This window comes from Zophobas morio, unplaced genomic scaffold (assembly GCF_036711695.1).
Source record: "Zophobas morio isolate AGI-343-1 ecotype UQ-CSIRO unplaced genomic scaffold, CSIRO_AGI_Zmor_V1 ptg000044l, whole genome shotgun sequence".
Classification (NCBI taxonomy): domain Eukaryota; kingdom Metazoa; phylum Arthropoda; class Insecta; order Coleoptera; family Tenebrionidae; genus Zophobas; species Zophobas morio.
The window spans coordinates 10,171,777-10,188,695 of NW_026972149.1; the positions used below are offsets into that span (position 1 = coordinate 10,171,777).

The 16,919-nt window shown below is 38.3% G+C and overlaps 1 protein-coding gene and 1 long non-coding RNA gene across 4 annotated transcripts in view; one reads left to right on the forward strand and one right to left on the reverse strand.

Moving 5' to 3' along the window:
- Positions 1-16,919, forward strand: part of LOC135141183 (Protein tyrosine phosphatase 99A) — a 156,213-nt gene that overhangs the window by 136,403 nt on the left and 2,891 nt on the right. For 2 of the 3 annotated variants that reach the window (XM_064072026.1, XM_064072025.1), the window contains exons 5-12: positions 7,301-7,488; positions 11,240-11,354; positions 13,266-13,463; positions 13,513-13,790; positions 15,593-15,846; positions 15,936-16,222; positions 16,275-16,489; positions 16,734-16,874. In XM_064072026.1, the coding sequence (XP_063928096.1) occupies positions 7,301-7,488; positions 11,240-11,354; positions 13,266-13,463; positions 13,513-13,790; positions 15,593-15,846; positions 15,936-16,222; positions 16,275-16,489; positions 16,734-16,874 (1,676 nt within the window). The remainder of the gene's footprint in view (positions 1-7,300; positions 7,489-11,239; positions 11,355-13,265; positions 13,464-13,512; positions 13,791-15,592; positions 15,847-15,935; positions 16,223-16,274; positions 16,490-16,733; positions 16,875-16,919) is intronic. The other variant, XM_064072027.1, reaches the window with a different exon arrangement.
- LOC135141184 (uncharacterized) overlaps positions 5,046-16,919 on the reverse strand; it is a 69,922-nt gene continuing 58,048 nt past the window's right edge. The window contains exon 3 of the long non-coding RNA XR_010282358.1: positions 5,046-5,078. This is a non-coding gene — a long non-coding RNA (uncharacterized LOC135141184). The remainder of the gene's footprint in view (positions 5,079-16,919) is intronic.

Sequence of the window (16,919 nt, forward strand, 5' to 3'; positions counted from 1 at the left end):
ATTCTGGGATGAAGATGTTGACATACTGATCCGAAAAATATGGCGTGTTTACAGTGCCGCTGCAACATTTTAGAAATAGTCAGTTTGAAATTTATTTTTTTTTTAATCTTAAAAACCGACATATATCATTAGCGATTGAAAAAATTGGTCTAAAGAGTTTAGACAGTACTTCCCTCGCTGTCGGAAACTTGACGACTGCATGCCTATTGTGTTTTTTTTCTCATTACATTTTTGTAGTGGGAAATTAAAAAAAAAAATTGCGATGACGTCAACATTTTTGCGAGGACACGTATATCAGTTGGGATAGATGTAGTGTAATACTAAGAATAAAATTATTGTATTCCCAAATTTTCGGGAAAATGAATTGGGTCGTTTTGAATATTGATTTGTTATAATCAATAAAATAACGAAACAATTTTCTCACGTATACGGCGCCAGTGAGAGGCAACTGAAAATCGTTTATGTATAAGCATTCTTAATTTAAGATGACAAGCGTAACAGCATACGTGAGAGTCAAACAGAGAAACTGTAAACAAAACGACCATCGGTTTTATTGCTTCGACTTCCGCTTATTGTATAAAACATTGAGTTTTATTTTAATTTTTGACCGTGGAATTCACAATTGGTTGATTATAAACATGTCTATTCCACATTCGCGGAACCTAGTCATCACACAAAACAAATGCACGTCTGTAATGTTAAAGTCGATGTAAATAAGCATGCTACCCTTATGTTTCAATCGAGTTTTTACTTTAAAAAATTTTGTGTCTACCAAATTGGGTTGGTCCAATGTAATACTAATAATAATTGCCTTTAATTTAATCAATAAAATAAATTGACTTCATTAATTTTTTTGAGCCACCTCTTAAGAAAATCTAAAAACTATGAATATGGAATGATAAATCACAAGTACAAACTCATCATATTTTTTGCATTTTAGATAGGATTTATTCAGCAAAATTTAAGGGTGACGTCATCAATTTTTTTTAGGAGGAATGAACAAATACATTTTGAGCAAAAGTTTGCCATGCTTATAATAACTTTAAAATATCTCCAAGATTTCAAAGCATTCGGTTTTGTAATTCCTGATTAAATCGATAAAATAAATTCACGCATTCATTAATTTTTTTGAGTCACCCTGCATATGCAAATCCAAAAATATGAATGGAATGATAAATCACAAGTACAGACTCATCATATTTTGTACATTTTAGATAGGATTTATTCAGCAAAATTTTGGGGTGACGTCATCAATTTTTTAGGGGGGATGAGCAAATACATTTTGATAAAAAATTTACCATGCTTATGGTAACTTTAAAACATCTCCAAGATTTCAAAGCATTCGATACTGTAATTCCTGATTAAATCAATAAAACAAATTGACGCATTCATTAATTTTTTTCAGTCACCCTGTATATGCAAATCGAAAAAATTTGAATGGAATGATAAATCACAAGAAGAGACTCACCATATTTTGTACATTTTAGATAGGATTTATTCAGCAAAATTTTATGGTGACGTCATAAATTTTTTAGGAGGGACGACCAAATACCTTTTGATCAAAAATTTACCATGCTTATGATAATTTTAAAACATCTTAAAGATTTGAAAGCATTCGGTTTTGTAGTTCCTGAGTAAATCAGTAAAATAAATTTTGCGCATTCATTAATTTTTTTTGTGTCACCCTGTATATGCAAATCCAAAAAATATGAATGGAGTGATATATCACAAGTACAGACGCATCATATTTTGTATATTTTAGATAGGATTTATTCGGCAAACTTTTGAGCTGACGTCACCAAGTTTTTGGAGGGGATAACCAAATATATTTTGACTAAAGATTTATGATGCTCTTTAGAGCCTTAAAACATTTGCAACATTTCAAAACATTCGGGTTAGCAGATTCAAAATTAAATTGCAAAATGTTGTTTTATAATTTTGATTTTTTTTTCAAAAATCTGGACGTTTCGGGTAAAAATTCAATTCGGGGTCGTAAACTACATGTGTGGGACTATGTTATTTTATACAATTTAAAACCCATTTACTATGTACAATTTTGAAGTGACGTCATCGCATTAGTGGTGGGGATGATTAGACAAATTTTGGTTAGCGTTTTACCATCTACATGATATTCTTAATATAAGTACAAAATTTCACAACAATCGGTCGAGTACTTTCGGAGATTATCTGTCATAAAAAATCCGGGACGGCAGACAGACGGACAGACGGACAGACGGACAGAGACAAATGGGAGACCTATTTCTTCGTCTTCTAGTGGTCACGAAAGATCGAGAAAACGTAAAAGTAGAGAGTCGGCCCACGGACTCGATTACAATACTTCCTTTGGTGATGCTCGGGAAGTAAAAATGGTGGAAATTTCAGAGGAAAGCACAAAATAGCTTCCGGGGCTCAGAATCTTCAAAAAATCCCTTTAATTTATTTTTAAACGTGGTCGAAAATTACATAAAGAAAATACATATTCGAAAAATGACCTTTTGGAAAGTTTGTCTAAAAATGTTGAAAGTTTTGAAACAAATCAAGACCTACAATTAAAATTCCATAGCAATTGTTGAATTTTTTACGACATATAAATCACGTTTGCGCAGGAGCGATACTTCTGAAAGTCAAATTTTTAATTAAAACATCTCAATATTCGAAAATGTAAATAAAAATACATCATACCGCTTAAAAAAGGTACGTTTTGCGTGTTATCTCAAAACTTCACACCTCAAACAAATAAATTCCGCCAAACCTTTCTATTCGAGCTCTTTTTTTCAAAAATGATTAACTTTTAAACTATTGCCTTTATTTCGTAACTATCTTAATTTACAAAAATATTTAGGTTTTGCTACTCCCTGCGTTGCTTCGGTTGTCCACAGCACAGCATTTGTCGTTCGTCAGGCGCCAGTTTCCGCGAATTCGTGATGTTTCGATTAATGAGAAGTTCTGTTCTGTTAATGAAAGCAGCGTGTAAAGGGCCGCGAGCATCAGCCAGGTAGGCACGTCGCGGGGTGGATTCTATGGGGAGTGTCGGGGTGGCAACGGCGGCATGCAAAACCACCGTCGCACTGTCGTGTTTTCGCCCCGGATTAGCGCGGAGAGCGAGCGCAGCCTACATTTGCAGATGTAGCTTAGTTAAACGGCGAAACGGAACAATTAACGCCAGTTTGTATTTACGTTTGTGGTGCATGTGTGTGCGATGTATATGTTTAAGTTGCAACGTGGGGGTCTCACGACGCCGGTGCGACGTCGCCGACGCCGAAAGGTTGGCGTTCGTGTGTTCACACTAGGTTTTATGATTATTAGTCGTCTGCTGTACGCTGTACTCTTCCCAACGCCTCTATTCAAACCCCACGTCGGGCTCTAGCAATTTATTATGCGCATACGGACCGTTCGCTAATCCCCTAGAATGCATCAAATCAAACCGGCTGCACATTTTTGCTTGCGAGGGAAGTATTGTAATACCTCTGTCAGCTAGAAACTACGTGCCGAATCGTTTGCTTAAATTTTTCAAAAAATCCCATCATTACTTTGAAAAAATTGAGTACATTCATTCAGTTTCTGGCTTCGGAAGGAAAAACGACAATTTCTTATTAACTAAACGTCACTAATAAAGCATCACAACGATGATTCAGCAATGCCTTTCCGGTCCATTATGTTCGCAACTGCATTAAATCTGCTTAGATTCCTACCGAAATCAGAGAAATTTAAACGCAAATATTTTCAACGTTTCACTCACAATAGGCTTGGACTTGCTGCTACAAAGCCGGAATTCCACCCAGTTGTGTTGCCGAAATATTTTATGAAATTAATTTCCTACTTCAATTCAATCACTCCATTCATTCTATAAGCTTTTACGTATTTAGAACTCCCCAGGAAAGCAAAATTAATAGCTACTTACGGCATTTTCAAGAAAAAACAGATTTCTAATTTAATGGAACATGACGATGATGGAATTGGTTCTATGGTTGTGCTTATTTGTATTCACTTCAAAAACTTATATAGCCCATTATTGAGATACATTCAGAAAAAATTCGCCCACCCACCCACCTCATAAATACAGTCGAATTGTGAAAACTGTATATACTTACAATGATTGCGTAAAGGCACTTAATATTTTGAAATGAATTAATGAATTTTTACACAGGATGAATAAAAAATGGTGACTGCTTTGGCCTCTATTAACCCTCACTTAAAATTTGAAAGTAGTTTCGAAAATTATCTGCCAAATGAAATCTTCATGCGTATAAAGTGGATGTGAAATGTTGGTTGCATAACATGCGGTAAGATAAATTGCCGCCTAGTTTTAGTTTAAAGTTGCAATAATATATATGATTATAGACGAAAAAAATAATTACTGTGTTCTTTTTAATTTTTGTGAAACGCTTCTAAATCAAGTTACCGTCGCCTGTTCACCATGTTCAGATTTATAGCAATCGATAGGAATTTTCGAGCAATTTCGGGTCATAATTACTAAAATATCATCCGAGAACTCGAATGACAAAAATTCAGAGACTTTAATATTTTTAGTAGTAGTATTTAAAGTCTCTGCAAAAATTAAAATAAGATAATTAATTAATTAAGCAAGCACCGATGATTTAGTTATTTTACTATTAATTTAATACAATTAAATCAAGTTGCCCCAAGTCATAGAGCTACCAATATAAAATAAAAGAATCCATCTTAGTAATAACAATACCAACATTAATGCAATTAATACCCAGTAATTTGACCCAGTGTTCCTTCACAAATTACTTTTTTAGAAAATTTAAGTCAATTAAATGGCACATTTATGCGCACCATTTTAACGTTTTGCGATCTACCAATACCCGCGTTTAACAATAACCACCAAATTTCACAAGCTCTCCCAAAATTAATCACGAAATTGTATTAATTTGTTCGCAAAGGCGGAGTTTTGTACTCCTAAATACGTAACATTGTAAGACTGAATCCTATAAAATGAACCCCAACTTTGTCGAGATCTTGCCTAACAAGACCTTAATTACCTAATGAATGATACTGTTTATTAAAAACTTACCTAAAAAAGGCCATTTCCTGTCGGAGTCCAACACGGGAATCTGAAACGACAGAAACCCTTTGAAAAGTCCACAATCACACCCACAAAAATAACATCACCGACAATGTTATCAACACTTTGAACGTTTATAAAACCAGATTGTAATTACTGCAACAAGCAATTAAACACTCGACGTTTCTTAAAGTAATCATTTAACACGGGTAAAAGGAACAAGAATTTTAATAATCATATGAATATTAAAAGAAAATCAAGTAGGTATGATTGTCTATTTGACGTTAGTGTAAAGCAGTGGCGTACCATAAAAAGTGACGCTGGGGAATTTATTTACCATAATTGTTACAAATAATATAAAAAAGTATGTGTCATTTGCGACAAAACGGTGTCAGATATCATCTAAAAGAAAAAGATTGAGAATCAAGGAACAGCACATGTCATTTATTTGTTATTTACATTAATTGCATCGCTAAAACAGTATCAACTGATGGTATACACATTATGCAGGAATATAAAATCTGGCAATACTACTGGAAAGATTCTCCATTTGCGATAAGTGTTAATAAAATTGTCACGATTTTCTAACGAATGTTCAGAGCGCGTTTTCCTCATTTCCTTTCTAAACTACGGAATTTTCAAAATAATAACTAGCGGCTGCATATTCCTAAGGACTTGTAGCACAAACACACTAGTAATTCACAATGATACTCCAATTATTTAAAAACGCGGCCGGTTTTAACCCCTATAATTCTTTATCTCCTATTATAATGAATTTACCCTAATAACTTTTATCGCGTATAGCCTAGTGGTATCTAGAAAATTAATAGCTCAGATATAGGGTATTAAAACATAACCAAGTTAATTAAGTACAAAGCTGCGCCATCTGTGGAGTTTCACGACAATCCTAAGTTCAACAACCACATGCATCACTATAACTACTGGATGAATTCGCGCACTAAATTCTTCAAACGTTTCATAAATAAAAAAGAGTGTCAAGAAAGAAGCATGGGCCTTAGACGCTCATTAAAGCGAATCACTATTTGAGATAATTTCAGACATTACGTGATCAGAATTTTACGGTCGTATTCTTCGTTAATTTTTGAACGATAAGAGTTATATTTACTGCTGTTTTAACTTTTAAGCGCGCAGAATTACTTCCACAATAGATTTTAAAAATAATATACGTTACTTGTCGAATTAATTGAACGGTAGAACAAACGCCTGTTAATGCTAATTGATTTTCGGCATGATTGAACCGCACAATGAATTTAAAAGCAAGGATAATTTCAACATTACAGTGTTCAGCTCGGCTTTATTCAATTTATAAATCTTTCTACGTCACATTACCGTACACTGGAAGAATTAAATTGACACCGCGCTACAAAAATGAATAAAAAAGAAACGTCAAAAGGCTAAACGTATACCGAACAGAGGTGAAATTAAAGGCTGCAATAAATGCAATTGACGCCGAACGAAAAATCGGTCGATGGGGACTCAAAACCCTTTTACAACACTTAACTAGTGAAACTCGGCGTTCAATTAAACATTTTTACTTCCAAAATCATTTTAGTTGATCGGGGATCGCGACAGGCGTCGTTTTAAAATCACATCTTTTACATTGTTGCAAGCAATTAACACGGAGATTAATAATTTAAACTTCGCGGTTTTCCTAGCGACAAACGTGGTTCTGATTGGGTGGAGGGAAAAACCGTGACGTCGACACCACTTTCACGGTACTTGGAAACACCTAAATAAAAGAGCATTACTTTAAAAACCGGATTCCTGTTGTCGAGTGTGTGTCGCTGGAAATCCAAACTTACGCTGCTTTGTGTATTTAAATGAGGAATGTATATGCTGCATATATTTTTAATGAAGTAGAAGTGCACTTTCGCATTTTGGTCGTTGGATGAATTATGAAGCAGACAATTTATGTCTTTTCAGTTGATGTTGCATAAATATGTTATATCACTTGACTACAAATATAAGAGCTTTAGAAATGAGAAAAAACGTTTACTCTACAAATCTGCACTTAGGGAGATAGAGTGCTGATGTTTGTTCGAAATGCGTATCGAATATTTTCTTTTTCGGCAGCGAGTGCTGATGCAACATTATGTTTGAATTGTTTGAAAGTTGAAAATGGATGGGTTGAGTCTTTACGGAAACACCTTAAGTTGTCAATATTTTATTTGTGTTGGATATGCGCCATTATGCTTAAGTTGTAGCAGTTGTCTGAGATGTGGCAAGTTTCGTAAAGTATGTTTGTTGCAGCTCCCGCGGGGAAGCCGACTATCACAACTGCGCATAATACGTCGTCTACAGCGTTGCACATCAGCTGGCGACCACCTCATCATGAGACCATCCACGGAGAGTTCCTGGGCTATCGCATCGCGTATCGTCCCAGGGACAGAGGAGACGAAGCTTTCAAAGAGATATACATCCGGGACCCCACCGTCGAGGTACGCATTGTTTGAAATAAATAAACGAAAGAAATTGGGCAAATACTTCGGAGAACTTTCAGCAGAGTGCTCGATTTCGAACCCATGGGAAATCACAGAAACTCCGCTAAACCTCTTAATCCAATGACCTGTCCATTAATAGGCCGTCGCAGCACCGCCTGAGCACACCGGCCGTATTAGCAACCATATTCCATTTCGTCCCCAATTGCATTCGTCGTTTTTAATTAACCCCTCATTCCACACGACTCCAAACAGATTCGGTCAAAACGAATAGCACCCAACGCAAATGTCGGCTCTCCAGATTGAAACACTCGTGCTCCGCACACCACGTTCCCTCCACAACGCGCTTGTCATTAATTGCCACTCTCACAAACATACTACATAACTTACAATGGCCAAAAACAATAGTAAACCTATAAAACTACAACCGGGTTAACCAGTTTCGCAGCAGTGTTGCCGTTCACAGCCACAAAAGCTTGTCACCTATCTGCCTTTACAATACCAAACAGACTATTCACAACTATACGTAAGTCACTTGAAATCACTACATACGCGAGTAACCAAAAAACTGCGTCTTCCAACTCTTCATAGTCGGGTTTTCCGAGTACCAGCGCCCCCTATATTATTTTTATTTTTTGCCTCTAATCTTATGTTTGTAAAACAACACAAACGGAGGCGTGTTTATCGAAATTTGTTTAACTTGCAGATCTTCTAAAAGTTTATTTTCTTTGCATTTCCATATTTATACCCAAACACTCTTTACCGTAAGCGAAACACGAAAAAACCCTAGTCAAACTATAAAAATGGCATTAAGTTTAGTGGTGCCTCCACCGCATTATCGTTTTTAATTAAACTCCACACTTTAAACCAATCGTTCGAAAACGCCAACTCCCACACTAACGATTCAAACAAAATTGATTTTTATTTTAACTGCCGTACGCCACTGTGCGTTACGCCCATCCATTTTAAGCACAACATAAAATTCACCACCCTCACACAACAAAAGCGGAAGAAGAGCATTGATAAAAGTAAACAGAAACAAATCCGTAATTAACATTTGGGATTGTTCAAGCCCCCTCTTAAAAGCTCCGATCGAGTCGCCCGTGCTTGTGTCAATAAGAAAAGACGCAAGACGCAAATTTTGATTTTCTCATTTAACACGGTCGATACGAACGAACAAAAAATATCAAAAACAAAACACCGGCGTTAATTCTGATTCAACCAATAAAACCAAGTGGACCACAATAATTTAAATTTTTTTAGCGAGTTGATTGAACTGGAACGAATAGCGATGCTCTTTGTCGGGAGCATGAGGCGCGTAATGTGCGTATTTTGGGTTGCATAACTCGCCACCGTTATACAAAATTATGAAATTTATGTAAACAAACTCATTTCTTGGCGTTGTTTAAATTAGAAGCACACGTTTTTATCACGCCTTTGCATAATTTTGGAATTTATGACCGTCTGACAAGTTTAATATAGCAACGTCGTAATAATAAATTGGGAGAAATTCAGATCAAGCTAGAAAATAATAAGATAAAGGTTCATCAAGGCAGTACTTCCATCAGAAATAAATGTTTACTTTTTCACAAACGCTTTAACAATAATAAATGCCGCAATAATAACGAATTTCGATCGAATTTATTGCATTTTAATACATTTTAAACTCAGTCACCGAACTATGTATTAAAATTTACAGAAACATTTGATTTTAATAATTATTATACAGCCTCATTAAAATTAATGAATTTAGTAGAGTTTAAAACCTACGCATTGACACATAAATTGGAATTTTTATATAGTTTCAGTTTATTTGTAAAACGGATTAAGAAATGTAATCTAAGTAACCGTTGAACCAGAAGCGTTTGTCGTGTTCTTACTTCAGGTGTTCACTTCGCTTGTCAAAAATGACATAATAAGCCTAACTCACATTGGATTCTCATGGTCACAATCAATTATTCATAAACTGAAACAAAATTTCTCGATTTAGGTTTGGCATAAAACATTCAGATCCATGAAAGTCGAACGTTTCAAATATTTCACTTATTTACTTTCATAAAGGTATTTGAAATGTATGGAACATGTCTAAGTCCAGACATTTTCGATTTCTGGAATCTATATATATATACACTTCCGTTAAATAAAATGTCACTTTAGTATTATTTTATGTCAAAAAGAGGCTGAATTGACAAGATAAATATAGCAATATATCATTTATATTTGCCGGATAATGTAAAACATGAATATAAAGATTAATCGGGAATAATGTATTTTCCAGCAAAACATAATGACATATAATAATTGGATACACACCATGATAATAAAATAAAAGTTATGACAGAAAAGTTTGTGGTGGTCATAAAACCGTCTTTTGCCAGGCAATCATAACGTGTTACTCATTTTCGTTGCGACGCAAAAGTTACTCTTTTACATATCTTTTATATGGCTTATAAATTCCATCAAGCTTATTTTAGCATACAATTTGTTTGGGCTGGAGAGCTTAACATATAAATTTACCAACATAGGAGTAAAACTGCAATAAAAGTAAATACAAACACTACTTCATCACCAAGTGACCCGTAGCATACGAAAAAGGTTTTCCCTTCAGTTAATGCCTCTGACGCATAAAAAAGACTTACGTTCCTTGTGGCAATCTCTATTGTTCCCCCACTTAATAATAACGCAATTCGGAGACATACTCGTAAAAATTTTCTGCGACCATCAACAAGTGCTAGTACAGAGCCAAGTATATGTTGAAGATGTTTCAAGAACAAATGTGTCAGAAGCGACTACCTCGCCTGTTACAGAAGAGAATAAAAGAAACGATGATTTAATTCTTGTTTATTATTGCCTATATTGATTCGTCGTGTCGGTGAAGTTTCCATTTGTGGAACAGTAGCTGAGAACGTGACATTTTTACGTTTTTGTTTTTTTTTACGAACTTTATATATTAGGAAAAGAAAGCGTCAAGTTGTATAGTGGGGGAATTATTAGTTTCTGCGGTGGTGTGTTATTGACTGGGTCTATTTGTTATATATTAAATGGAACGTTCTTCCAAGTGACAAGTGAGTAGGGGCCGGTGGAGTAGATAGAAACAGACCTAACCGAAATAATTTCTGGAGAAAACCATAGACGTCACACATGCGAGATGCGAGGAGGCAATTGGAACGGTGGCAGAAAAGCCGCCTAGCAAGCTCTATATTAAGCAATTAAAGTAAATTAAAAATAAGTAATAACGGACTAGACGGAGCGAGCAAAGCTCGCGACAATGAAACGCCGCCTGTAACCAGAGCTAATTATTTAACTGGATGTATCTGTTCTCGCAAGCGAGTAGGGGTGGGTGATGCGGGATCTACCCGGCGTAAATTTCTGGAGTCAGCCTACACGAAAACCATAGACGTCACACATGCTAGATCTGTGATATCGCAATTGTAGCGGTGACACGGCAACGCGACGTGCTGATTTAATGTGCGGCCATAGGGTTGCGGCACGCGGCTTTAACGAACTTAATGGAGTAGTGGAGAGTTCGGGCAGAGAGCCGTAAAGTAGCAATAAAGACGGTCACATTCATTACGATTTCCTAACATGAATTAGCGGCGGGTGTGCAGCACTCCTTCGACGCTTCGCCGATTCTGCCGATACCGACAGTTCCTTGTGGACCGCTTAAGCACGCCGTAATCGCACACGTGTTTATTTGGGTCGGGTCGCCAACTTGGGACTCATTCCTCTACATTATCTCTTATTGTTCTAGAGCCACACCATACAGAATTTGGAGACCTACACCCAGTACTTGGTTTCGCTGCAGGTGTTCAACCCGGAAGGCCCCGGGCCGAACACCACGGTCCTGGTCATGACGGACGAGGGAGGTGAGTACGGGTACCACGAGTCAGGAAATTAGCGACGCTTCGACTGTGCCACCGCGAATCCTTACGTCGCCCAGCCGTGACGTCAAATTTAATGGCACACGATCGTTGATTCAACGGCAATCCGTTTGCTAGTTTGCAGTAACTTACGATATTATTTATAGTGCGCTTCGTATTAAAACTGTGCCCGAGTATCTCGGTCGCCACATTTCATAAACCGGCGACAGTCACTCGGGTCCCTTACGCTTTCGACAATCTCCAGAACGAGTTTAGGTGACAGCGTAGCTGTTGGGGATAATAAGTGTTTTTTCTTAGCGATGGGCTTCGTAAGCAAAATTTTTCCGTATGTTTTAGGGGCTGATAGAGTGGAGTTGGTGTTAAATGCGATTATCTTGGAAATTAATCGGGCGCCACGTCTTCTAAGCTATTAATGAGATCTTCTTGAGGGAGAAGTGGTTGAAATACTTCATCTGATACTTTTAGGTATCATTCGGATGCGCTTATTCAGCTGGAGCAGCGTAATCCCCGGTCGGTTGAGTAAAACTAAGCTTTCAGGATATCATTTGCAGAATTGCCAGGCTCATATGGAGACCTGGCTCGGACGTCTCATCTTGTTTGGCCCCGGGTCTGAGACTATCATTCGATCGGGGCGATTGATTAGGGAAGGATACTCGGACGGTCTAACACGTCCATTATTTATACGGAGTTCGCGTCTGTTGGTACTTTTAACCCCGAATTTATATATATCAATGAGCGTCGGCCTCAGGGTAAACACGCGAGAAAATCCTTAATTTGCCGTCGCCGGTAGACGTGCGTTACTCACGCTATTCCATCTTCGAAATTAGAGTCGCCACATAAAAAGCTCATTTTTCCGTAAATGCCGAAGCCATAATAAATTCCCACAATCAAGATGACTTAAGAGACAGCAGTCTACTAACTCAACTCTTAAACTTTTGCACCATGTGCTCAATCCGCTCCCGAATGAATCAATACCCTAGTCCCTAAGTATGCTTTCGGGACAAAGCTAGAAGCGCTTGCGCTCCCTATCATTGCACTACGAGCCCTCAGCACTCATTATTCCCCACATGATACTTTCATTATCGCCGTTTCCCGCGTCGGAATTCGAACCATGCGCCTCGGCCGAGCAGGTCCGCCTCGGCTCACGCCTCGGAAGCAATTAAAATAACAGCGGCAGTAGCAAAACGAGGCGAGCCGCGTCCGTGGCTTTTGTTTCGAGAACAAAGGCTTCGCGGAGCAGGTGGAACGGGGCAGCGAGCGGAACAAAGTAGCGGGTAATGACAGCAGATGCAACCTGCAAAGCATGCGACTGCGAGATGCTGCAGCGAAGCGGCGTGCGAAGAGCTGAAGACGGAGCAGGAGTGCGTTTGCCGCCGCAGGATCTCGGTCGCGCAGAACGTGAATTTCCCTCTCCCGCTCGGACCTGCGCCTCGCACTCTGCGACTGTCGCTTAACACTCCGGTCTCCCGGTCATGTCGGTCTCTCGCCCTTAGCTCCTCTCATCCCCGCTTGTTGTTTGCCGTGCTGTCACAGTTCTGGGTGGTGCTGGTCGGTTCTTCGCGATTTTCGGCTGTTAACACCAGAGATGCATCTTCGCCGGAGGATTTCGATGACGCCGTCGTCCGTCTCGTAAACATGTCGTGTTACAATGGAAACTTTCTCACAACAACCAATTAGTACTTCTGAGTGAAGGATTCATTGTGTTAGGATGGGTCATGTTGTTTATTTACTGGTCGCGATTTCCGGAATCGTCGCCGCAGAACCCACTACGACAGAATATGACACCACGTTAGACAATAGAGGTACTGATCTTCATGTTTATGTACCCCATCTAACCTGTCCAACTCTGACAAGCCTAACCTGAACCAGTCTTGACACACCTACTGTTTCTTCTAGTGCCCAGTAAGCCTCAAGACCTCACGGTCTTGGACATCACGTCTGACACCATCACGCTCAAATGGACCCAACCTGAAAAACTCAATGGGGCCATCGAGGGCTATCGGGTCTACTACCTGTACAACAACCTCACTGACATGAACCGCGACAAGATCAAACCCAGTTCGCCACACATCTCGTACAATTTAACCAACTTAAGTAAGTTAAATTATTGCCACAGCCTACTTGATCTCACATTCGCTTCCAGCACCCTTTACCGACTACAAAATCTGGGTAAAGGCTTTCACAAGAAATCACGAGGGTGAACCGTCAGATCCCATTTTTAACACGACAGACATCAGCGGCCCAAGTCCTCCAAGAATATTGAATTTGACATGCCAAACCCAAGACACGATATTTTTCCAGTGGGCTAGACCACAACGCTTTTATTATTCAATTGATTTTTATTATATTTACATCAGCTTAAATAACCGCCTTTGGAAAAATATCACGTTAGAAGCGTCAAAGGACCATTTGGAGACTTCGGTAAGTCATTTGTTTCCTAACCTATACACACTCGATTGTCACAGAATTGTGGGAATTAGTATCAGTGGTCAAATGCAAATGCGGTTTTTTTTTATCAAGCATCAAATCAGTTTGACGTGACGTAATAGTGACGTCGTGTCAAAATAAAGGTAAATGACATGAATATAATGACGTCACCTAAAGCATCAAAAACTGAATATTTCATCAAGTCACTGAAAATTGAATGCGTAAAATGTGAAAATACGAGTGACCATATTTTATTGATCTTGCATTCACGCCAGTGTCAAGGTCATATAATAAACGTGATTAGTACACAGAATTAGTTAATATTTATGTAATAACTATAATCTGAATATTTAAAATAATCGCTTTTCATGCTGTGGTAATTCCTGGAGAAAATACACCTGCCTAGATAAATTCACGCAGTTTATAGATTTTCGCTTGAATGCCCACATTTTATGAACAAGAAAATTTAAGAAAAATCTAGGGTATCAAGGTCGAAGACAGAGACGGAGCGAGAAAGAGAGATTGCAAGAGGAACGTTAAGAACAAAACTTATAAATATTTATAAAATACAAATTTGTAAGTCATATAAGGTGCTAGTATGATAGATGTTTCTAAATTTTTTGTGACCTTGATATGATGACGCCATTTAAAAAAAACTTTCGTTGAACTACTATAGCAGTGAAATTAGAGGCATTTACATTTTTTTAACTTACAAATCGACATTTATGTACATAAAGATCACTATCTGCTTCCTTTGGTGATCTTTGAAGTTTGAAGTCGCAATAAGTGTGACTGCCCTGTTTTAGTATGAAACGGCGAAACATATTCCGATCAAATATAATAGTTCGATAGGATCTGCAATAAAGATCAAGTTTGAAACTATGTAAAAATGTATAATATGGTATAGAAATGCGCATTGTTCACCCATTTTGACTCATCTCTGCGGTTACCAGCCGGGAAAATACTTTGTTTGTGTAATATTGTTGACTATTTGTACTTCTGTTAATGTCGTTATTAAATATTCATTTACATATTTGGAACATTAAGCGGGACACTATCTGATAAATAAAATCTGAGGCTTACAACTTTGATTTAATTAATAATCTGACTTTTGCTCATCGGATGTGTGGATTTGATACGCAGTGCTAATCAGGTTTAGAACATCCGTTATTATTGTGTGGCTTGTAATATTTTCCTCTATAACTGCGATAATTTTAATCAGTAATCACACATGGGAAAATTCGCAGCCGCGTTGACTACAATATATAATAAATGCGTATTTGATACGGCGGTAAAGATGTGTGTAAAAACACATTTGAAATAATATAAATTTCAATATTAACCCGTTATCTACGTGAGAAATGTGATCTCGTTAAACCTTACACACCATTGTTTGTTATCAGTAAATCAGCAGTTCCATATTCCAAACTTCGTTTATTTATTGACAGCACAAAACCGCGCTGTTTGTTTTCACTGCTATCTTTCATTCAGTAGTATTGAGTCTAGAGGTATTTGTTGATACCAACTGATTTCAAGCCAATTCCAAAGAAAACATTCGTTGTTCCTTATTGTACAGCTACATCTACATATAACAGCGTCATTCTCGAAGATCAACCGCTTAAATGTCAGGTGTTACAAACAAATCAAACGACCCGACCAATAAAAGTTAATGGAATCTAATGATCCAACTTGACCTTCCCTGGAGGTTTTCGTTATGAATAAATTACACCAGTTAGAAGCTGTCACAATCAGCACAATGTGGTCTTCCTCCACTTGCAATATCCGCTATTTTCCAGTACTCCATCGAAAACGTGACCACCAACATCGAGTACCAGGTCCGGGTGCAGGCTTCCAGCCGCAGTAACCGGACCCGGCGAATCATCAAGGGCCCCTTATCCGAACCGAAACCAGTATTCATGCGCTTAGATTGCGACAAAATGCAAGAGTACATGCGGCACACTACGCACGAGCTAAGTGCCGGCGTGTTGGCCGGTGTCATTTGCGCCAGCTTTGCATTTTTGTTGGCGGTATCAGCTTTTATTCTCTGGAGGTGTGTATAAATAGCTTAATTAATCAGTTCCCCCTTGTAATAAATGCGGCATCCTGTTTACTTATACAAATGGCGGTGCTTTGTTTCAGAAAATGTTTTCGCGTCTCGTATTATTACTTAGACGACCCGCCGTGTTCGGTACCGACGGCTTCGCTGGACTGGAATGCGCCCCCTGAAGGCAACAGCGAGCACAAGGGCGCCATACTGGTGCACATGTTCCCGAAGCATGTGGCGGAGCTGCACGCTGACGGGGATATCGGGTTCAGCAAGGAGTACGAGGCGATACAGGCGGAGGCCACCACAGATGAACACACCTCGGAACACTCGCAGCATCCCGATAATCGCGTCAAGAACAGATATCTTAACATCATTGCTTGTAAGTGGAACGAATCCTACCGACTGCGCCGATTCTGACACCTGGGTTGTAGATGATCACAGTAGAGTGCAGTTGCTGCAGATGCCGGGCCAGAAGAAGAATATTGATTATATTAACGCGAATTATATTGATGGGTTTCAATGGTCCAAGGCTTACATTGGCACTCAGGGCCCTCTTCCGTCTACGTTCGATTGTTTCTGGAGAATGGTGTGGGAGCAGAGGGTTAATATCATCGTCATGATTACGAATCTAGTGGAGCGAGGCAGAGTAAGTGGCGTTTTTATACATTTTGCCATATTAATGACTAGGTAGGGTAGTGATATATTTCATTATTTTGCTAGGATTCTCTAAAATATCCATTCGCCAAGTTTGGTTCAGACCGGTTTGAGGTATTTGTGTGACCCTTGAGTTTACTAATGTCACTACTTACTAGACTAGAGATTGGTTTTAATCTGTTTGCGGACACTTACTAAAATCCGTTTGCGTTATTGTTAATATCACTTTAGATTAGTTTATTACTTTGCAGAGGAAATGTGATATGTATTGGCCCAAAGAAGGCACAGAAACGTATGGTGTTATCCAAGTTAAACTAGTCAAAGAAGACATTATGGCAACATACACAGTGAGAACTTTGCAGATACGGCATCTTAGGGTAGGTCACTTCTTACTTAAGTTACACAGTTAAGCTCGTTCGTCG